At 27.6% G+C, this 23,434-nt stretch overlaps 1 protein-coding gene across 1 annotated transcript in view; it reads right to left on the bottom strand.

Annotated features, from left to right (window-relative positions):
* Positions 1–22,739, bottom strand: part of LOC119601339 (heterogeneous nuclear ribonucleoprotein Q) — a 41,152-nt gene extending 18,413 nt beyond the window's left edge. Inside the window, exons 1-10 of the mRNA XM_037952191.1 lie at positions 22,716–22,739; positions 21,723–22,044; positions 21,382–21,623; positions 12,384–12,519; positions 8,587–8,720; positions 8,358–8,486; positions 8,140–8,280; positions 6,579–6,688; positions 5,592–5,695; positions 1,276–1,475 (exon numbers count right to left, since the gene is read on the bottom strand). Of these exons, the coding sequence (XP_037808119.1) occupies positions 1,276–1,475; positions 5,592–5,695; positions 6,579–6,688; positions 8,140–8,280; positions 8,358–8,486; positions 8,587–8,720; positions 12,384–12,519; positions 21,382–21,623; positions 21,723–22,044; positions 22,716–22,739 (1,542 nt within the window). The remainder of the gene's footprint in view (positions 1–1,275; positions 1,476–5,591; positions 5,696–6,578; positions 6,689–8,139; positions 8,281–8,357; positions 8,487–8,586; positions 8,721–12,383; positions 12,520–21,381; positions 21,624–21,722; positions 22,045–22,715) is intronic.
* Between the last annotated feature and the right edge of the window lie 695 nt (positions 22,740–23,434).

Below are 23,434 nucleotides of genomic sequence, written 5' to 3'. Positions count from 1 at the left end.
ATTTCTCTATGACATGTGGTTTTCAAGAAATGTTAGATATTTTAGGAAATTGAAAAAAACTAATTTTAGACTCTATTTAGGACGTTTATAAATTTGTATCGTGTAATGTTATATCATGTGAAAGCTTTATCTATTGACTATATAATAAATATTGAATCATTCAAATTTTGAGTTTAGATTCGAAATTAGCACAGCTTAACCATCTAGAAAGGTATAATCTGACTAAGACTTTTTGAAAAGACACATTTGAAACGATTCAAAATATTATCTTAATAACAAATAGTTGTATAGAAGAAAAACTTTATCCCTTGTTATGCCTTCCGAATACATTTGCAATTCTATAACAATTCATAATTTAATAAAAATCCTTATTAAAAACAAAACTAATAATTAAAATAAAATTAAATTAATAGCACTTTGGTATTCAGCTCAAATACGTTTTAAAAGATTTATAAATGAAAACTTAAAATAAAACATAAATATTTAACAAAGAAAACTAAAATTAAAATAAAACAAAAAAAACTTAAAAGCAAATAAAATAAAAATAATTAAAAAAAATAACAAAGCAGCGGTTAAATGAAAAAAAGCCATAAATAAATGTGCGCAAAAAATAAAAAATAAAGCATAATAATTAAAATAAAAACAGCAAAATGAAATAGGAACTATGGTAAGTGTTAGAGACCATGTATTGTAATAAAAAAAAAGGAAAATTAGCTGACTGACGGCATGACTGACTGACTGACTGACGGTATAAAATGGTTATAAAAATGTAAATGTAAATGCTTTGTCAATTTTTTTTAATTCACAAAAATAAATTATTTATTAAACAAACAAAAGTTAGCAACAAACAAATCTTTTTCTTTTATAAAATTTTGAAATTAAGACCAAAAAATTTTTGTTTTAATTTTATAAATTGTTTATGTAGAATAAACAGAATCCTGTTTAGATAGAATGAAGTAGTAGAATGTGGTGTAGTAGACAAACGTTTGTTGTTAATAATTTTCATAAAGTGTTTTATGATGTTTAATATGTGGTTCTGGTAGTTTTGGTGGTTGTAGTTATAATCCATAAACTTTAATTTGTGGTTTAAGATATAAAAAAAATAAAATAAATTTGGAAAAAAATTAATTAATTTAATTTTAATAAAAATTTATATAAAAATTTAAAAAAAATGAAGTTTTGGAAAAAAATTATTACAAAACTCAACTAATAAACTAAACGTAATAGTAATAATATAACAAAGAAAAAAGAACTAAAGAAAAATTAAAAACCCACCACATTATTACGCGTTGTTCTGGGTAAACCACCTGCAGCAGCTCCACTAGCGCCTATAGGTGGCGGTAGTGGTGCCACAGCACCGGGTGGATAATCAAAGAAATATTCTCCTTCATAGGTACGATAAAAATCTTCATAATACGTATCATTGTAGCCAGCACCGCGATAATCCGAATAACCATAAAAGTCATAATCATAATCTATAAAAATATATATTTAAGGTAGAGGGAAGAAAATTGGAGTTTTTTGGTTTTTTTTTTTTTTTTTGTTGGCAAACGTATCGTAAAAAATAAATTTTAAGTGCAAAATAATATAGGCCAAAGAAAAAAAAAATGGGGGAAAAACAAAAAAATAATAACAAATTAATAAGATTTGGTTTGTTAAATAAAATAAAATTAATATTAATTAAAAAAAATATATAAAAAATGTGATAAAAATAGGTAGAAGTCAAATTGCATTTCGGCCTTTCTTATCTATTGTCTAGTCTATTGACTGCTCTAGTGAATAATAGTCGTTTGATTAGTTTGTTTATTCAATGAACTAGTCTATTAAGTAGTCTATGGAAACCAGTCTATTGGATATTCTATAGTTTAGTCAATGGAATATTCTATTGAATAGACTACTGTCTAGTGTATTAACGAGTCTCTAGACTAGTCTATGAACTAGTCCATTGGCTATTATATGTAGGAGTCTGTTAACTAGTTTATAAACTCATCTATGGACTTGTCTTTTGACTCGACTATTGACTAGTCTGTGTACTATTCCACTGATTAGTCTAGTCTATCTACTAGTCTATGGACTAGTTTATAAACTAGTCTACGGATTAGATTATTAACCAATCTAATGAATATTCTATCACTAGCCAGTGTATTGTGTACTGACTAAGTCTTCTGACTAGTCTTTATACTGGACCATGAACTAATCTATTGACTAGTTTTGAGGGCTAGTTTATGCATTAGTTATTAACCAGTCTAATGAATAGTCTATCACTAGCCAATGGACTAATCTATTGACTCGTCTACTGACTAGTTTTTATACTGAACTACGAACTAATTTATAGACTAGGTTTCGGACTAGTCTATGCATTAGTCTATTGACTAGTCTGTGGAGTAGTTTATAAACTAATCTTTTGTTTAGTCCAGTCTATTGAATAGTCTATCTTTAGCCAATGGACTAATGTATTGACTGGTCTACTGACTAGTCGCCAGACAAGTCTATGTACTAATCTATTGACTAGTTTATGCATTAGTCTATTGACTAGCCTGTTGAGTAGTTCATAAATAGATCTTTTGATTAGTATATGGACAGGTCTGCTGACAGGACAGGTCTGAAACTATTCTACGGACTAGGTTATTAACCAGTCTACTGAATAGTCTATCACTAGCCAATGGACTAATCAATTGACTCGACTACTGACTAGTCTCTAGATTGGACTACGAACTAATCTATAGACTAGTTTTCGAACTGGAGTAGTTTATAAACTAATATTTTGTGTAGTCTATGGACTTGTCTTCAGACTCGCCTATTGAACAGTCTATGGAATAGTCTATGAATAGCCAATGGACTAATCTATTGACCTGTCTACTGACTAGTAGCTAGACTAGTCTATGAACTAATTCATTGACTAGTTTTGAGAGTAGTCTATAGAGTAGTCCATTCAGTAGTATATAAACTAAACTTTTGGATAGTCTATGGTCTGCCGACTCTATTGACTATTGACTAGTATCTGCACTATTCTAATGATTAGTCCTTTGTTTAGATATGGTCTGCAGACTCTATTGACTAGTTTCTGCCCTAATCTATTGATTAGTCTAGTCAATCTACTAGTCTGTTAACTGGGCTATGAAGTAGTCTCTGAATTAGTCTATTCATAAACTATGTTATTGAAAAGTCTAACACTGGCCAATGGACCAATCTATTGACTCGTCGACTGCCTAGTCTATGAACTAATCCATTGACTAGTTTTGGTCTATATTTGGACTAGTCTATAGAGTAGTACATTCAATGTGGATTAGTTTATAAGCTAATTTTTCTATTTCTATGGTCTATTGATTAGTCTCTAGTCCTTATTCTAATGATTAGTTCATGGACTAGCTAATCTCGCTAATTTTTGATCAAAAAAGTACTAAAATGTCCTCGGAGAATTGAATATTTATTTGAAATTGTACACTTTTAGCTTTTGGTACTTTTTCGAAAATAGTACTTTTTGAATTTTAGCTGCCAGATGGTGTTTTAAAACCTTAGGTTGAGATATCTCGAAATTTTGATGTGATGTAGAAATTCGGATACCAGAGTCGGATCTAGGTTTAAATGTTTAAATTTATTTCATGGGAAAAACTATGACAAGTTATGATTTATAAGTTTGTCGTCAAATGAACTCGAAATTTTGCCTTAAATTTCAGATGAAGCTATCGGCATTAAAATCAAGGTATAATAGAGTTAATGCCTTAATTTGAAAGTCAATAGATGGGACCTTTGGCCGTTATAACAAATTTCATAAATAAGATTGACTTCGCGCTAGTATATATGAAAAAATAGGGGGTTTTTAAACTTAAGATATCTCGATAAACTGATGAGACATCAGATTCCGATACAGCATAGCTTAATCTGTAGTCTCTGTTGTTGAGGTTAAATGTTTTGAATTTTTGTGTTATGTTCGTTTCAAAAACTGTCAAGTTTTTCTAGTAAAAATTTTCAAAATATTTTTATCACATTTTTTTTTTGGTTTTACTAAAAACTACTTTTTTGGGGTTTTTAAAATAAAAATTAAACTAATTAAATTAAAAAGAAAAAAACAAATTGATACGTTTTGCTACTTAGTATTTTTCTTTACTTTTTAAAAGGATATTACCAAAGGGTTTAAAGGATTTCAAATATTGTCTGGGTTTAAATCATAGAGAAAAAAAACTAACAGAACACGATTTGACCTTATAACGATTTCAAAATTTCATTTCTTTAAACTACAGCCAATCTAACAAAGAAAATAATTGTGAATTTTTTTTATTCCATTTATAAAAATCAAAAATTTAAAAAAATAATAATTTTTCAATAAAGAAAAATTAACAGAAAATAAAAGCCTAAAATTTTAAAATATAGTTTTAAGTGTAAAAAAAGTGTGCTTTTTAGTAGTAAGTAATTTGTTAAGGAATTACTTTTTTACACAAAAAATTTTAATGACAATTTACTTACCGGCAAAACATCAATAAGTATACAGGGTGTTTAACATTTGCTACACAGAGAACAAACAACAACACAAAATTGCAACATTTAATTACAAAAAAATTATAGTATTTTTTTTTTTTGATTTTTTGAAATTTAAAGTTCAACATTTATATAGATTTTTTTAAAAAAAGACTAGTATGGTTTTTTAATGCTCTAGTTTATAAATCTGTTTGTTTTGGTTAAATTTTATAGTTAAATTACAAAATAACAAACATTTATATATGTTTAAAGAAAATTTGAATAAATGGAATAAAAAAAAAACACAAAAATTTCTCATTTGTTTAAACATTTTGGTGAAAATTTTGTAAGTTATTTATGAATGAAATAAGTTAAGGAAATAAAGCATGCAAAAGAAAATGTTAAAAATTTGAAAAAATGAATAAGGACTAAAAGTTAAGTTTAAAGTAGATTACAAGACATTAAATAAAAAATGTTAAATGAAATGAAATTTTAAAAAAATATATAAAAAGGTGCATTTAGTTGGAAATAGTTACAATTAAAACACTGAATATGAATTATAATAAAATATACAGTTTAGAAATGAAGCAGACAACAATTTATTTTTGGAGGGTTAAAGTGTTAAAATTAAACATAAACTAAAAAAATTAAAAAAAAAAACGAAAATTTTGTTAAGTAAAAAAAGCAGGGTTTGTTTAACTAAAATATTTAAATTAACTATTAATAATATAAATAACTAAAAATCTATATATAAAACCTAATTTTTATAAAATTTAAAAAAGAGCCCTGAAACATAACTAATAAAATACGCACAACCTTTTTAATTGTTTTTTTTTTTTTTGAGTTTTTGATTTGTTATAAATAGATTTTGTTTTATAATAATTTGTTTATATGTCAACTGCAAAAAAATTAAAAAATTCTCTTTCTTTTTTGTTTCATTTGTTATAAAAAAACATAAAACACTATAGTTTTGTTTTATATATATAAAACCAAATTAAATTTAAAAAAAGTTATAAATGAAAATTAAAAATTTAAAAGTAAAATAAACTAATTAAATGTTTTTTTTTTAAGACTTATTTATAATAAAATTTAAAACAAAATTATTTAATTAAATAGAAAATGAAATTTAGACTTACCATAATCACGTGGCATTGGTGTACGTAGAGGAATTCTGGGAGCACCTGGTATACGCATGGGTGTACCTAATGGTATCATGCCGGGATGTGTTGGCGATAGATTTCTGTATGGAGACAATGGTTCAAAGCTTTTGTTTTTAAATCAACAATAACAATAACAACAACATGTAGTAGAAAAATTAAAAGTTGGAGTTTTTTTATTTTTTGGAAATTGTTATTTGTTGGGGACCCAGCAATATATTTTTTTATATATATTTATATGTTTATAGTAGTGGTGGAGTAGTAGTAGTAGTTGGTGGTGGTGGTAGTAGATTTATAGTAGTAGTAGTGGTATTAAATTAAACAGTAGTAGTGGTAGTAGTTTGTGTATAAATGTAACCGGGGGCAAACGTAAAAAGTTTTAAAACAAAGTTTTTTTTAGTTTATTTTAAATGGACATAAAAAGAAAAAGTATAAAAAAATTATTAATTAAAATTATGTTTAAAAAAAATGTGCTATTGTTTACAACTTAACGTTTATAAGCTATGTTTCATAAAATTTATAAAAAAAAAATATCTAGTAACTTTTTATTATAATTGAGCAATTCACTATTAGTGTTGTAACGTTGTATCTTTGTATGTCGTGTTATTTTGTTTTAAAAACCAACCTACCACACATATAACGATACGACTTTACAATGCTGATTATGAATTGGACCAAAATAACTTATAAACGTTTGTTAATATAGAAAAAATAATGTAAAATACATATTTAGTGCCGAATCTTTATTATCTTTTAGTTTTCGAAATTTAAAAAAAAGCCTGTTAAAATATTTTTTAAGGTTAGTAAATTTTTAAATTCCTTTTACGTTTTGCCAATAATTAAATAAATATTGTTAAGGAAGAAGGTTAAAGTAATCAATTTTTGTTTTGGTTTATAAGAATTTTTCTTTTTACAATTTTGTTTTAAATTCACTATTAATTAGTAAAAGAAATAAGACACACTTACCCTACTAGACCACCAGGACGTCCTTGCATCATTTGCATCATTCTGCGTTCACGAGCACGTAAAATTTCCTCCTTTTTCTTTTTATCTGAAGGTGGCTTTGCTAAGGAGACCTAAAATATAAAAACAAAAACATTAATACATTAAAATATTCTTAAAAAAAATAAAAATATCAAAATTTAACATTTTCGCGAATATTCCAAGTTTTTTAAACTTTTTGATCTGAGCTATGCTAAATTCAGCTGTGTTTAATCCGAATCTGATAGCAGAATATATGCATCACATATGATTTTGGAGATGTGTATGTAGCTTTTTCGCGAATATTCCAGAAGTTGTTATTGCCAACAAAATTTGAAAAAAAATTTTTGACTTTTTAGTTCAGTTTAAAATATCTCAAAATTCTTCGCAGCTCAATTCTTTCGCGATTAAATACATTTTAAATTTTTGTATATTTTTGTTAATATCGGAAATAGCATTGAATTTTGGTACTACTTTTGCTACTAATTTAAAAAAAGGAATTTTTTTTTTGAAAAAATTACTCGAATAATTAAGATTTTACTGTTTTAACAATTAAACTAAAAACCTGTTTTTAATAAAATAAATGATTTGTTTCTATAAACAACTTTTAAAAACTAATTAAATAAATGTTAAATAAACAAGGAATCATCCATTCAACTTTGTTTTTTTATTTAATTTTAATGTCAATGTTCATAATAAATAAAAAAAATATAACGGAACTAGTTACTCAACAACAAATAATATGAAACCTGATCCTAAAAGACAGACTTTATGACGTTTGTTTGTTTTCTTTTAAAATTAAAACTGGAAATCAATAAAGAAATATGTTCAAGTGAAAGTTAAATAAAATTATTCTCTATGAAATTGAACTAGAATGAAGTAGAACTGAACTAGAACTGAACTAGAACTGAACTAGAACTGAACTAGAACTGAACTAGAACTGAACTAGAACTGAACTAGAACTGAACTAGAACTGAACTAGAACTGGACTAGAACTGAACTAAAACTGAACTAGAACTGATCTAGAACGGAAGTAGAACACACCTAGAACTGACCTAAAACTGAACTAAAACTGAACTAGAACTGAACTAGAGAATTAAAACTGAACTAGAATTAGAACTCAACTAGAACTAAACTAGAACTGATCTAGAACTGAACTAGAATGGAACTAGAACGGAACTAGAACTGAACTAGAACTGAACTAGAACTGAACTAGAACTGAACTAGAACTGAACTAGAACTGAACTAGAACTGAACTAGAACTGAACTAGAACTGAACTAGAACTGAACTAGAACTGAACTAGAACTGAACTAGAACTGAACTAGAACTGAACTAGAACTGAACTAGAACTGAACTAAAACTGAACTAGAACTGAACTAGAACTGAACTAGAACTGAACTAGAACTGAACTGGAACTGAACTAGAACTGAACTAGAACTGAACTAGAACTGAACTAGAACTGAACTTAAGTGAAAGTTAAATAAAATAATTCTGCAAGAATTTAGATTTTCTGTCTTTTTCGTTAGTTTTCTTATTCATACTTACTTCAATATTAGAAGCACCAACTTCTTTGCCATTCAAGGCCCTCATTGCAACAACAGCACTATCACGATCTTCAAAATGCACGAAAGCATAGTCTTTTATTTTCTTAACACGTTCAACTTTGCCATATTGCTCAAATTGTTCCTGAAATTAAAAAAACAAATTGAATTAATAAAATCACTTGAATTTTTTTTCCCAAATTCTATGACCACTCAACCCACCTTTAATTTTTCTTCTGTTACATCCTGTGTTAAATTTCTTACATAAAGAACTTTAACCTTAGACATGGTTTGTTCATCTGGCTCCTCTTGTGGATCAGCCCAGTCGACAATAATATCACATCCCCAAACCTGAAAATGCTCCTTTAATATTAATATTATTCTTATATTCAAACTAAAAATGCCATATGAGTGTAATAACGTTCGTTATATGAAATTAAAGAACACTTACCTTTGTTCTACCAGTGCCAAGTCTTCTTTTAGCCAATGAAGCGGCTTTATGTGATTCGTATTCGAGAAAACAAAAACCACGATTTTTCTTTTTGTCATCTGGTGAACTATAGATTATCACTTCAATAAGGCCAGCTATATAAAAGCGTTTAAATTAAGGAAAATAAAAAATTGGAAAAGAAATTTAATAAAATAATGTTGAAATACTTTAATTTAAATTTTTATAGTTAGAAATTAAAAAAAAATACAACAAAAAAGTTAAAGAAATTTTGGGTTTTAAAATAATTTTGTAATAACAGAAATTTATATATTATTTTAACAACCTTTTAACAAACTAAGTTTTTGTTATAAAAATATAATAAATTTCTGTTGTAATTGTTTTTAAAATTTTTGTTTTTTATTAAAGTTTTCTTATTTTTCTTAAATATTTAATATTTTTGTTTTTATTACCAATGCCAAAAACGCTTAATTATTCTGATTTACTTTTTTAGGGAAACTTTTTATAATTATAGATTTTTGTTTTGTTTTTGTTATATAGAAAGCAACTTAAAATTTATTTTTATTTTTTTAATATTAATAAAAATAATTGTTATATGTAGGGTTTTTGCTTTTTACAGTTTATTTTTTGGTTTTGTTTTTTTTTTTTTAATATAATTTAACACCAAAAACAAAAAAAATATTTAACATTTATTTAACAAAAATATAAAAAATAAAACAAAAATCATAATAATAAAACATTTAGTTAAAGACATAGAGAGAGATAGTTACATAGAAAGTAAAAAAAAAACACTTATTTTTTTATTTGACAGCTTTTTTTTGGTGTAAAAAATGCTTAAAATTATAATAACAAAAAGTTATAATGTATTTATATAATAAACATTTAGTTACATAAAGAAACTTCCTTAAAGAAAACTTTGTACTTGTTTGATATTTATAAGTTTATTTTTTAATTCACCTGCTTGTTAAAAATAGGGGAAGGAATTTATGTGATTTTTGTTGTTGTTTTATTATTTATTAATATTGGAATAAAACACAGTCTCCAGTCATTACCATTTATTTATCATTGTAATAGAGTTTTCTTTCTTTTTTCTTGATAATTGAAAAACTTTAGTTTAATTTCTATGAAGAAGAACAGGAGAGGAATTTAAACAATAATTGTTTTGATATAAATTGTCATGAAATCTCTGGATTAGATCTGAAGTAAAACTTGTAGAACAGAACTTAAACTCGACTAGAACTGAAATAGAACTGAACTAGAATTGAACAAGAACTGAACTAGAACTAAAATTTAACAAGAACTGAACTAGAACCCAACTAGAAATGAAATAGAACTGAACTAGAACTGAACTAGAACTGAACTATAACTGAACTAGAACTGAAATAGAACTGAACTAGAACTGAACTAGAACTGAACTAGAACTGAACTTGAACTGAACTAGAACTGAACTAGAACTGAACTAGAACTGAACTAGAACTGAACTAGAACTGAACTAGAACTGAACTAGAACTGAACTAGAACTGAACTAGAACTGAACTAGAACTGAACTAGAACTGAACTGGAACTGAACTAGAACTGAACTAGAACTGAACTAGAACTGAACTGGAACTGAACTAGAACTGAACTAGAACTGAACTAGAACTGAACTAGAACTGAACTAGAACTGAACTAGAACTGAAATTAGAACTGAACTAGAACTGAACTAGAACTGAACTAGAACTGAACTAGAACTGAACTAGAACTGAACTAGAACTGAACTAGAACTGAACTAGAACTGAACTAGAACTGAACTAGAACTGAACTAGAACTGAACTAGAACTGAACTAGAACTGAACTAGAACTGAACTAGAACTGAACTAGAACTGAACTAGAACTGAACTAGAACTGAACTAGAACTGAACTAGAACTGAACTAGAACTGAACTAGAACTGAACTAGAACTGAACTAGAACTGAACTAGAACTGAACTAGAACTGAACTAGAACTGAACTAGAACTGAACTAGAACTGAACTAGAACTGAACTAGAACTGAACTAGAACTGAACTAGAACTGAACTAGAACTGAACTAGAACTGAACTAGAACTGAACTAGAACTGAACTAGAACTGAACTAGAACTGAACTAGAACTGAACTAGAACTAGAACTGAACTAGAACTGAACTGAACTAGAACTGAACTAGAACTGAACTAGAACTGAACTAGAACTGAACTAGAACTGAACTAGAACTGAACTAGAACTGAACTAGAACTGAACTAGAACTGAACTAGAACTGAACTAGAACTGAACTAGAACTGAACTAGAACTGAACTAGAACTGAACTAGAACTGAACTAGAACTGAACTAGAACTGAACTAGAACTGAACTAGAACTGAACTAGAACTGAACTAGAACTGAACTAGAACTGAACCAGAACTGAACTAGAACTGAACTAGAACTGAACTAGAACTGAACTAGAACTGAACTAGAACTGAACTAGAACTGAACTAAAACTGAACTAGAACTGAACTAGAAACTGAACTAAAACTGAACTAGAACTGAACAAGAACTAAACTAAAGCTAAACTAGAAGTTGCAAAAGTTTTAGAAGATTTTCACATCGAGAACTAATTTTTAATAAAGCAATCCTCAGATTTCATGACAACTTAAACAGTTTGTGATTTTTCGTATTTTTTGTGGACTAATGAAATATTTAATTTTCATTCTTATTATTTTTTTTTTTTTGTCAGGTGAAGATTATATTTAAAATAGTTAGAAGAGAGAATATAACAAATAGAAAGAGAGACAATTATTTAAAATATTATAATTTAAAGGGTACAGAGGTTTGGTTTTTTAGCAAAATTTCTTACCGTTTTTTAAATAATTTTTTTAAAGAATTTTTATTATTTTTTAATTTAGCTGTAGCTGGACAATTGTTATGTTAAAAAAATCACCAGAATAATTAATGTAATGTTTTTTGTAAAAAATACTTAAATTTCATTTATAGCGAATTTGGCATGGTTTTGTTTTTTTTTTTTGGAAAAATGTTATTTTTTTAGTTTAAAAGTTTTTAGAAAAATATATATAAACAAAAAAAGGAACAAAATAAATAAAGAAAAAAATTGTTAAGCTACAGTTGTTATGTTTTTTTTCTTCTTAGTTTAATTATTTTTTCAAAAAACTTTTTTTGTTGTATTTTTTTTTTCTTTTTAATAATAATTTTTTGGTAAATAAGGGGAGGAAAAAATTTTTAAGTTTTACACAAAAAAAATAATAAATTCCAATCACAAAATTTCATCTGCAAATGAGTAAAAAGAGTGAGAGAGTTTTAAGCGATTTTTTTCTTTAAACAAATTTGTTTGTTTTTCGATTATTTTATAAGGGAGGGGATAACTTTGTAATTTTATTTTTAGTTTTAAGTTATTAAAAGAAATAAATATAATTTTCACCTGTAGATGAATTTTTGTAGTTAGAATTTTTTTTGTTTTTTTTTACTAAGCGAAAATTGCAAAAATTAACAAAAATCCAATTTGTTTGTTAAAAAATCAATTAAGAATAAATTTGCTGTAAAAGTATATTCTGCAACTTACGCTTTTGTTGTAATATTTATTAAACAAACCAATTATATTGTTTATTTTGTAATACCAATTGTTTACTAGTTACCAATTACTTAGTGGTGTTAAGGGATTTATATTTTTTTTAATTTTCTTTATATTTATTAAGGGGAGGAGTTTTTTTTCATGTTTTTTTTTTTGAATCCTGTTCTTTTGAAATTTATTGTTTTTTTGTTTAATTATGTTGTTTTTGTGTTTGATCACCACTTACGTGCATGTTTAGCAAATTCCTCAATTAATTCATCATGATCTCTATTCTTAGGTATATTGCCGACAAAAAGCCGGTGATTATTAAATGATATCGTTACACCAATCTTTTTGCCTTTCCGAATTTCATAATCATTCAGCTGGAAATTGTTAAAAAATTGTAGCAAATACACATACACACAGAAAAAAAAGAACAGAATGTGATTTTTTTTTGTTGCTATTGGGGTTTTTGGAAAAATTATATTAGACTTTGTTTTTGTTTAAATAATTTAATAAATAGTTTTAGCTTTTTTCACGTGCCAAATAATAGTTAATATTATTAATACTAATAATAGTAATGATAATTCAGAATAAGTATAAATATGAAAATAAATAATAATAAAAATTTTACTAATATTATGAATTTGTTTCTTTTTTATGATATTTGTTTTTTTTTTAAGAGAAAGTAATTAAAGTATTAAAAATATTCAAAATGGTGTTGTTAATTAATTATTAGTAGAATAATAATAATAAACGAAAAATTTTAGTTTTAAAATTATAAAATTTTTGTAATATGATTTTTTTGGTTTCCAAGTAATATAGAAGTAGTAAGTGGAGAGTTAGAGATAGATAAAGTAAATTATATGAATTTCTACTTAATTTGTTTTATTTTTTTGTAAATTTAAATTAAAATTTATAAAAATAAAATAAAAGGCATATCATGAGTAACATAAGAATTGTTTTATTTTAATTTTTTAAGTATGTTTTAGATTTAACAAATTCCTACTGAATTTTTTTAGTAATTTTAATATTAAATTGCTCATAATGTTTATAAGAAAGTAATAGTAAAAAAATTTTGAAATCTTAAAAAAAGATGAAAAGTTTGTTAAATTTTTGAAAGAATTGGTAATGGTTATTAACGAATATTCTAATAATTTGTATGTGTATCTATTGTATGGATCTTAAGAGTCATTTATTAAGCGATCGTTTAAGATCTTAACAACTTTTTGAGTACTTTTTGAGTCAGTAAATAGACCAATCAATAGATTGGTCAATACAATAATCAATATACTTGTCCATAGACTATTTAATGGGCTAGTAAACAGATTAGACCATTGATTTGTCGATAGACTATTTCATAGAGAAATCGACTAGTCACATACAACTCCATAGACTTACCTATAGAGCTGTCGATAGACTAGTCCGTAGTTTTGTTTAAAAATTATTCCATAGACTAGTTGATAGACTAAGAACTATTCAATAGATTAGTCCATAGATCAGTCGATGAATTAGTCCAAAGACAAAATAGTTCACGAACTAGATTAGTTCATAGACTTGTAGATCGAATATTCTATAGACTAAACAAAGATTAGTCAATAGATTAGTCCATACACTAGTTCATAAACTAGTTGATATATTAGTTCATAGACTAACTGCCTGTTTCACAATATCGAAACAACATTTTCTTTCTTATAAATATATTGGAAACAAAAACAAAATTTTAAATTTATTTGTTGTTTTCAATATATTTGTAAGAAAGAAAATGTTCTTTCGCATTTAGAGAAACCGGCAGTAATAGACTAGTCGATAGATTGGTACATGGACTAGTTTATAGATTAGATCATAGACTTTACGATGGACTTCTTCATATACCAGAGAAAAGATTTGTCTATAGAATAGTCCATAGATAAGTCGATAGATTAGTCCATAGACTTGTCCATATACTGCATAGTGCATAGACTTGTTGATAGATTAGTCCATGGACTAGTCCATTGGCTACACAATGTTCAAAGAAGATTCGATGTTCTAGTCCATAGGTGAGTCGATAGTTTAGTCCATAGATCAGACCATACTCAAGTCCATAGACTACTGTATGGAACAGTACAGTGAATAGAGAATGATTGAAATACTTTCATAACAGAAAATATGCATTAGATCCCGGTATTTTATGAAAAAATTTAGAGTTCAAAACTTTAGAATTTTAAGAAAATCGAAAAGAGTGAAGCAGATCGTATTGTAAAATTTTGCAACTGACTGCTCTCGTTAGAAGTTATAACCGAATTATAAAGATCCATAAAATGTATGATTCCTCAAATAAATAAGACCAGAATTTCGGAATTATCAGCTAAATCGTAAATAATGCAATTAAAACGCACAGGATCGCGTCATTTGCAAAAAGATCTATTGAGATCATTATCCACGTTGAGAATTTCATCGATTGGATAGTGATCTTATCAGATCAGATCTCCACTTTTTATCAAAATTTTCATAGTTCAAATCTTTTAAACGACGAGTCTCGTTTATACTGAATTGTAAAAAAACGGTAATTAAGATGCACAGGATCGCATTGTTTACCGAGAATATTCTTTTATAATAAGCAACTATATCGTAAAATAGTTTGCAAATTAAGTCTCACAATCTGCCATCGTTTGCAAATAAAAGTTTTGAGATCATTATCGAAATTTAGAACATCGCATCAGATAGTGAGTGATCTATACATAAGATCCCGACTATTTATGAAAAATTTTAAAATTCTAAACATTCGAATTATTCGCAGAACGAAGAGAATATAATTCGAAACAAATAGTATTTTAATAAAAGCTGCAATTAAGGCGCATAGGATCGTGACATTACTCGAGAAATATAATAAGATCAGACAGTTTCTCTAAACGACATGTTAAGAATTTTCTTTTGAAATAAAGTACTGCATCGTAAAATAACAATTTTGGGATCATTATCGAAGAAATTGAGAATATCGCATCAGATAGTGAGTGATCTTCAAATCATTAACGAAATTAAGAATATCCCATCAGATAGTGAGTGATCTTATGCAAAAGATCCTGACTTTTTATAAATAATTTCAAAGTTCTAAACATTTGAATTTTTAACACAACGAAGAGAGTCTAGTTCGAAACAATAGTTCTTGATGTTTGCAGAGAAGTATATAGAGATCACGCAGATTCTCTAAAAGACATGTTAAGAATTCGTAAAATAGTTTGCTATTAAGACACACAGGATCGCGTCGTTTGCAAATAAAAGTGCTCATTATAGATATTATGAATATCGTTCCAGATAGTTTCCTTAAATTATAGTTTTTAAAACCTTAATCATTTATGAAGGTTTAAGCAGGGCTTTCTTTTACAAAGTATTTCGGAATATTATAAAGTGTTAAACTGAAACTAAAGCTTTCAGAAAGTTGTTTTATAACCAACACCAATTCTGTTTCAAATTATATTTAAAACGATAACTTTTTCTTAATTTCCAACTTTACATTCTAACCATTACTTCCTTCTAAAACATTTATGATAAAAAGATGATTTTATTCTATACCGAAAACAAAACTTAATTTCCTTTAAACTAAATTATTATTTTGATATTTTATTAAATATTTAATGCAAAAAGTTATTAAAGATATTTGTTTGTTATTTATTAAATAAAGATTATTTTGTTTTCCTGGTTATTTTTGTTAACAACAATCTTTAAATAACGCACAAGTTAATGACTGGAGATTTATTAAAATTTGAAAAAAATAAACATGAAAGTTTAAGTTCTTTTTTTTTTTGTTTAAATGGAATAAATATTGAAAGCTATATATAGTTGTAAGTTAAGGTGATAAGTTTTATAATAGAAAAGCTAAATGATATATAAAGAAAAATAAATTTAAAATGAAAATGTATGTACAAAGACAATTAAATAAAGAAAAATTTCAACTTTTGTTTTTATTTTCAAAAAAAGTGTTTGTAGCCCTATAGTTGGTAAAAAATATATATATAAATATTTTAAAAAAAGGAAACCAATTATTCTGTTAAAAACAACAACAGAAGTAAAAAAACGCATTTGAAAAGATAGTCTCAAAAATGTATGGATTATGGTGCTTTAAACGTGTATGTTTGACACTGGTGTTAAAATGGCAATTGAGAGGATGGATGGTGGTAATTAAAATAAAACCAAAAAGTATTTGAATTAAAAAAAAATAATGGGTGAATAGTAATGGTTTTGCTGGTTATAACAGAAATAAAAAAATTAAATAAAATAAATTTATTTACATAAAAACAAAACTTATAAACTCGAAAAATGTACAAATTGCAAAAAGATTGTGTTGTTGGTTTTGGGAATGTAGTTGCAGCAGTAGGTCGGTCCCTTAACGCCATAACTAATAACCTAATAAACATTTACGCAGATGTTAACCTAAAAAACAGCCGTTTTTCTTTGATACATTAAACAACTTTAAAACAGCCAATTGTTTTAAAAGCCAATTAGTTTATAGTTTAAGGTAAATTCTTATTTAAGCCAATTGGATTTTTGTTGTTTTTTAAAGCCAATTTTAAAGCACATTTTTTCTTGCTTATCCCCTTTTCATTTTGTTAAATAGTTTTATATAAAGTTATGGGTTTACAACCATTATTAAAACTATTTAATAAATTTAAAAAAAATAATAAAATTTAAACAATAGGTGTGTGTGTGTTAAGAATTTTGTTTCATAATTTACCTGTTAATTTACCAAATTCCTCTAAAATCTCCTCTTTGCCTTTCGATTTGGGTATATTGCCTACAAATAGGCGCAGGTTCGGTACACTTATATTTATTTTCAGACACTTGCCAGGTTTTATTTCATGATTATCGAGCTGTAGAAGTAGTGAGTGGGGAAATTTGTATTTTTTTGTTTGTTTTCAATTAAAAGGGATTTGTATAATGGGTTTAAGTAATAAAAAATAATAATATACAAAAAATTATAAAATAATAATTGAAAAAAACCAATTGTATAAAATAATAATAATTTGTTTTTCTTTAAATAAAATAATAAAAAATGAACGATGAGTTTTTTATGTTTTTTTAAGGATTAGAGATGTAGCATTAAATAATAACAATAGGAGAGGATAATGAATACTTTTAAATTGAAACAAATATTAAACAAAAAACAACTACTTTTATAATAAAATTTTTAGTTATTTAATAAATAATTAAGGTAAAATAAAACAAATTATAACAGGTTTTAAGACAAATGGTTTACAGAGTTATTAAAGTCAGAGTTAGCAAGTAAAGAGAGTATTATGGATAGATTGCTTAAGTGTTAAGGGGGAGGATTTTCAACAGAGTTAATGAACATCAGAAGTGTGTTTGTTCAAAAACAACAAATTTTGAATAGTAAATAAGGTATTATGAACCTCTGGAGTAACAAAGTTTATGGAAAAGTTATTTCTTCGAAATAGCATATACATAAGAAACTATAGTTATGAGTCGTCGTCTGGTTTTGAGAACCTATATTTCTAAAATGTAAGTTTTACACAAATGGTCCGTCTGCAATGTGTAAACAAAAGTAGATAGTGTCAATTTGGATGTCATGATCTGATACCTTCATGCTAGTATTGTGAAGTGATTTTTAGAGTAAAAACGGTATTAATCTGAAGTAGAATTTGCTCTCTGATGAGGATCTGGGTATTACTGTTATATCTTTTCACAGACAGATAACAGAAGGGGCTCTTCTACCGATGAGGCTAGAAGAAAATCAGATATCGTAGGAAGGAAATGCTAAGGGCTCCTTCACAAGCCGAACGAAGCAGAAGAAGGCACTGGACGCGACATGGAAATATCCTATTTTCCTGAATAAATTTTCAAAATTTAAATTTGCACAAATGGTTCGTGTGCAACGTAAAAACAAAAGTTTGTAGAGTCAATTTGGATGTGATGATGGGATAAATGAAGTCAGACAGCACTTGTGAGGAGGACCCTCATGTCAGTATTGTTGAACATGAAGGACGGCTACTAAATGGCCTAAATTTGGATGATCTTCTGAAAGTATGCATAAAACCTGAATTACTCTGAAGTAAGTTTTGCTCTCCGACGAGTAGCAGGATATTACTGTTACATCTTCTCACAGACAGATAGCAGAAGGTGCTCTTCTACCGATAAGGCTAGAAGACAATCAAGGGGGACACTTAAGAGTTGACTGGCCAAATCTTATTCGGCAGATATCCCAGGAGGAAACACCAAGGGCTCCTTCATAAGCCAAACGAAGGAAGAAATTGCATGAGACGGAACATTGAAATCTCTTATCTTCCTGAATAAGATGAAAAAACTGTTTATGTCAAGGAATAGGCAACACCCACAAAGTGTAGCTAGAGAAAACCAAGTGTTACACTTGAATGACAAGACTGTCCACAAATTATTCGGCAGTTAGCCGAGGAGAAGATATCAATAGCTTCTTCAAGAGATACTAATAATGCCTGCGAAACGCTGCAGAAGATGGTCCGAATGGAACGTTGAAATCTCTATGTTCTCTGCGTAAAATGACAAAGAAATAGATACCTTCTCCGGAGGCACCGACAAATAGTCGCTAGAGAAAACCAAGGACACTTGAAAGAAGACTGTCCATAACTTGTTCGGCAGTTAGACGTGGGTTCCTTCACGATATGTACTTATAACACCGGCCGAACGAAGGAGGAGAAGACACAGGAAGGAATATTGAAATAACTTGTCCTTCTGAATAAGTTGACAAAAGTGATCAAGGATTAGGCATCTTCGGCTCCGTCAGTACTGTTATAAATATGTCCAACAAACCACCTTACACTCAAAAGTAATGAGGCAACGATTACATCCACCAGTCCTTCAGAATAGATTACGGAAATTGTTTCTCCACTTGCCAAGGCGTACATACATGTCCTCGAAACCAACTGTGTAGGTCAAAATGGCGACAGCGAGCCGGCCAAAGCACGGGTAGTGAAAAAGACTGTTAAACTTCCAGCTGACTAGAGGGTTAATGATCTCCCCCAGTATATAGTCCGAGTATTTAATGGTCTTCACCACACAGAACATAACCGCACTTTAAGGCCCACATCTGTCGAAAGCTAAACAACATTGAAGGGTAAGAAGATGATGCGCGATTTGTTCTTTAATCCAGACTAAAGGCCTGCACAAGACAACCATAAGACAACAATTTGTTAATAAAATGTCCTGTGCTTACAATGGCGCACGCGATATTTATTTAACAAATTGTTGTCTTGTACAGGCCTTTAATTAAGACCTTAATTGTAACTGTCATGTCGATTGTAAATGATTTTTCAGAAAACAGTCCAGTTATTGAGTTTCGAAGTCGTATTCTCTTCTAAATATTTTAGAAATTTAATCCTTAATATTTTGAATAGTTATAAATAAATAAACAAAATAACGAAGGGTACTCAAAATCAAGAAAATAACTTAAAATATAAAAATTTAAATAAATAAACCAACTAAAATATAGGTTAGTGTTTATAAAACGATTACAAAATTTACCCATAAGAAAAATTTTGATTTTTTTTTTAATAAAAAAAAACAGAACATTTCTTACAAAATGTCTTTAAAGCCAAATAGCTGCAATTCCAAAATTGTTGTTTACATATTAATTTATAAAGGAAAAGAAAAATAAACCGGAAAATGTAAAAAGTATTAGTAAAAAAAGAGGAGGAAGTGTTATCATAGTAAGAAAATGGTTTTTAATTATGAAGTTGATTATTCAAGAGGCATGCTCGCAATTTGTAGAAAATAAAACCAGACAATGGATGAAGATGAAAAATAAAATTAAAAACAAGGAATAATAAATCTTTGTTTTAATTTCATTTTTATTTTGTTTGTAAATAGTAAAAGAAATAAACTAAACTAAAAACATGATACTAAGAGTAAAAAAAGGGGAAAACGCTAAAACTAAAAAAATATATGGAAAAATGATGGCAAAGTAATTATGAGTTTGAACAACGTTGATTGTTTTAAAATTCAAAGAAGTTACAAGTTTTCATTTAACGCTTAATTTTTTATGTTGGATGTGTTTTTTTGCAAAGAGGAGAAAGAGAGTAAATATTTAAATATCCTTGGTAGATTTTTCTAGAATAAATATAAAAATAAATTTAGAATTTTGTTAAAATAAAAAACCAAAAGACACTTTTTTGTTTTACTTTTTGTTTTTGGATAATAAATGACCTAAAACGGCTGCCAAACACGTAGTAATGAATTACAGAGTTCTTTTTTGTTGCAAGATTTCTTTTTAGATTTTCGACGTTGTTTTTCAAGGAAGATATAAAATACTTAGGAAAATTGTAAAAGTAATAAATAAATTTACTTACAAACTAATTTTAAAGTTATAAAACAATACAGTAACAAACTACACTTAAAAACTAACAAGAAGTTTTTAATTTTTTTCGTTTAAAACTAAAAAACAGAAAATTTATAAAGGGAAGAAAGGAATAAAATAAAATGCAAGTATTTAAGTAGTAAAAGGGGTTGGTTTTGGGGTAGACTTTTTATTTTTTTAACTTTTGGAAGGCCAGGTATTGTTTTTTTTTTTTTTTTCAAGAGACTTCTTTTCAAACCGCAAAATTTAGTTTAAACCAAAACTTTTTTTAACCTGATAGTTTTTTAAACAGGGATTTTTTCCTTGTAAAAAAAAGCTTTACAATTTCGTTAAATAGTATAATTTGCTACTTTGCAAAAAAAAAAAACTTTTTAAAACTGTTTCTATTTTTTTAAATCCTTTAGGAAAAAAACCAAACTCATGCAAAAAGGCAAAGTCAAGTAATGTACTAAAAATTATATAGTTAAAAACTAAAAAGGTTACAGCAAATATATTACTTTAAATACAGCTTAAGTGATAAAAAAAGTTTGTATAATAAGAACAAACATTAACTAAAAAAAAGTTTAGCAAACAAGCTAGGAAACTAATAATAAAAAAAACTTAAAAAGAGGCAAAAGTCCTTTAACAGTTAAAACGCTATCATTAACCATACAGTTTTATATATTTAACATAATAAAATAGTAAAAGAAAAAACCAATCGTTCGCCTATTTGATAAAAGCCTAAAAAAAAATATTTACTTATTTTTGTTTGTTTTGTTTAAAAAGCCAAAATATTTAAATTTTCATATAGTAACCTAAAATATCAATTAGTTTTTGTTTTAATTTTTTGTACATTATTCATAATATCACAAATTAAAATATAAAATAAAGCAGAAATAAGACAGAGAAAGATTTTGAAAAAAATATATAAAATTAAAAATACCTGTTTGACGGCATTAGAGGCGGCTTCTCTTGTGGTAAAAGTAACAAATGCATAACCACGATTTGTACCAGTCATGGGATCCATCATCAATCGTAAATCCCAAATGGTGCCACAATTTTCAAACAGGGGTATTAGTTCATCCTCAAACATATCTTTGGGTATTTTCCCACAAAATACCTCGCAACCATTACCCGGTACCGGACCATCCCAATTAGGAGGTGGTCCACCATATTTGCGCTGGCCTGTTAAAAAAAATTAATAAAAACATAGGAATCAGTTTTTCAATTCAGAAATCAAGACAAACAAGTTTCAATGCAAAATATATATATGTATATAATTACCCGTGGTCACATCTAAAGTGTAACCGGTACGTTCTAGTATTTTTTTGATTTTTTCCTCATCTGGTCCTTTAACTTGCACTGTGGTTGCTGGTGTTGGTACACCTTGTTGACTGGCTCGACTTTTTTGCCGATAGGTTTTCATAACCCCACATAAATACGCAGATTTATTCGATACATGTTCCAAATTTGATTCCAGGAACTGACTTAATACATTCAAGGCACCATCGACCGGAAACTCTTTAAGCGCATCCAGTGCGCGTTCATCTAATTCTACGTGGGCGAGTTTTCCTGTTTTATATATATCATCTAGTTTACCGGCAACCTGTTCAGGGGAAGAGGAAATTACAAAAACAAATTAGTATTAATTTTGGTTTAAATAAATATAAATAATAGAAAAGAATGGGACACAAACTAGACATAGACTAGGCATAGACCAGATATAAACTAGACATAGACTAGACATAGACTAGACATAGACTAGACATAGACTAGACATAGACTAGACATAGACTAGACATAGACTAGACATAGACTAGACATAGACTAGACATAGACTAGACATAGACTAGACATAGACTAGACATAGACTAGACATAGACTAGACATAGACTAGACATAGACTAGACATAGACTAGACATAGACTAGACATAGACTAGACATAGACTAGACATAGACTAGACATAGACTAGACATAGACTAGACATAGACTAGACATAGACTAGACATAGACTAGACTAGACATAGACTAGACATAGACTAGACATAGACTAGACATAGACTAGACATAGACTAGACATAGACTAGACATAGACTAGACATAGACTAGACATAGACTAGATTTTCTTTTCTTTCTGTTAAAACTTCACTTTCACTTTTGTTTCTAAAACAACATTAACTCACTTTTTATCTAAGCCATATTCCAAAAGTTTTGGATAATCTTCTGTTCTTTCACCATCGCCGCGATCTTCTGATTTTTGATTGATGTCATCTACCAGTTCGCCATTGCCTTCCGCCATTTCTGCAAAAGATAAAAAAATTATAAAATATTTAATTAATTACTAAAAAAACAAATTTATACAAAATAAAACTAATGATCAATTAAACTTATTTAAAACAAACAAAGAAAATGTAGAACCGCAGCACAAGGGTGACTGAACTTTACGTTAAAAAAGCTAAAAGTAAAATACATTTAAAAAAACTTTACGCAAAAATTGCTTATTTCGCTTTGCAAAAAAATTTTGCGAAAAAAACCAAACACATCTTTCACACGCCTTCTCTACGCACTTTTACACATCAATATTATTCAGCAATAAAACAATTTTTTTTTTGTGTTTACCTTGAAAAGTTCAATGAACGCACAATTTTAACAAAAACCTATTACAGCAACATTTTTGCAAATTGTGCGTAATCATAACAAACATTTTCAAATATACAAAGTCTCAACGACTAATATTTGCCCTATTTCTTTGTGTTAAACTAAATTTAGCCAAAGTTTATAAATAAAATGTCTCTTACAATACGATGTAGTAAACATACAATATTTGAGTTTATATTTTCTATGGTGGAAGATTTTAACAAAATGTCTAGCAGTTTTTTTTTTTGAAGAGTTTAATGAACTCTATTGCTCCCATTCATGATACAAACATTTGTATGTACATTCATATTTTAGATGTTGTTGTCGTTGCTTATACATGATCAAACAACTATAAAA

Source organism: Lucilia sericata, unplaced genomic scaffold (assembly GCF_015586225.1).
Source record: "Lucilia sericata isolate MDLA Ls3-8-SP2 unplaced genomic scaffold, ASM1558622v1 Contig000158F_arrow, whole genome shotgun sequence".
NCBI lineage: Eukaryota > Metazoa > Arthropoda > Insecta > Diptera > Calliphoridae > Lucilia > Lucilia sericata.
The sequence above is the reverse complement of the archived record's forward strand: the minus strand, read 5'-3'. Positions and strand labels throughout refer to the sequence as shown.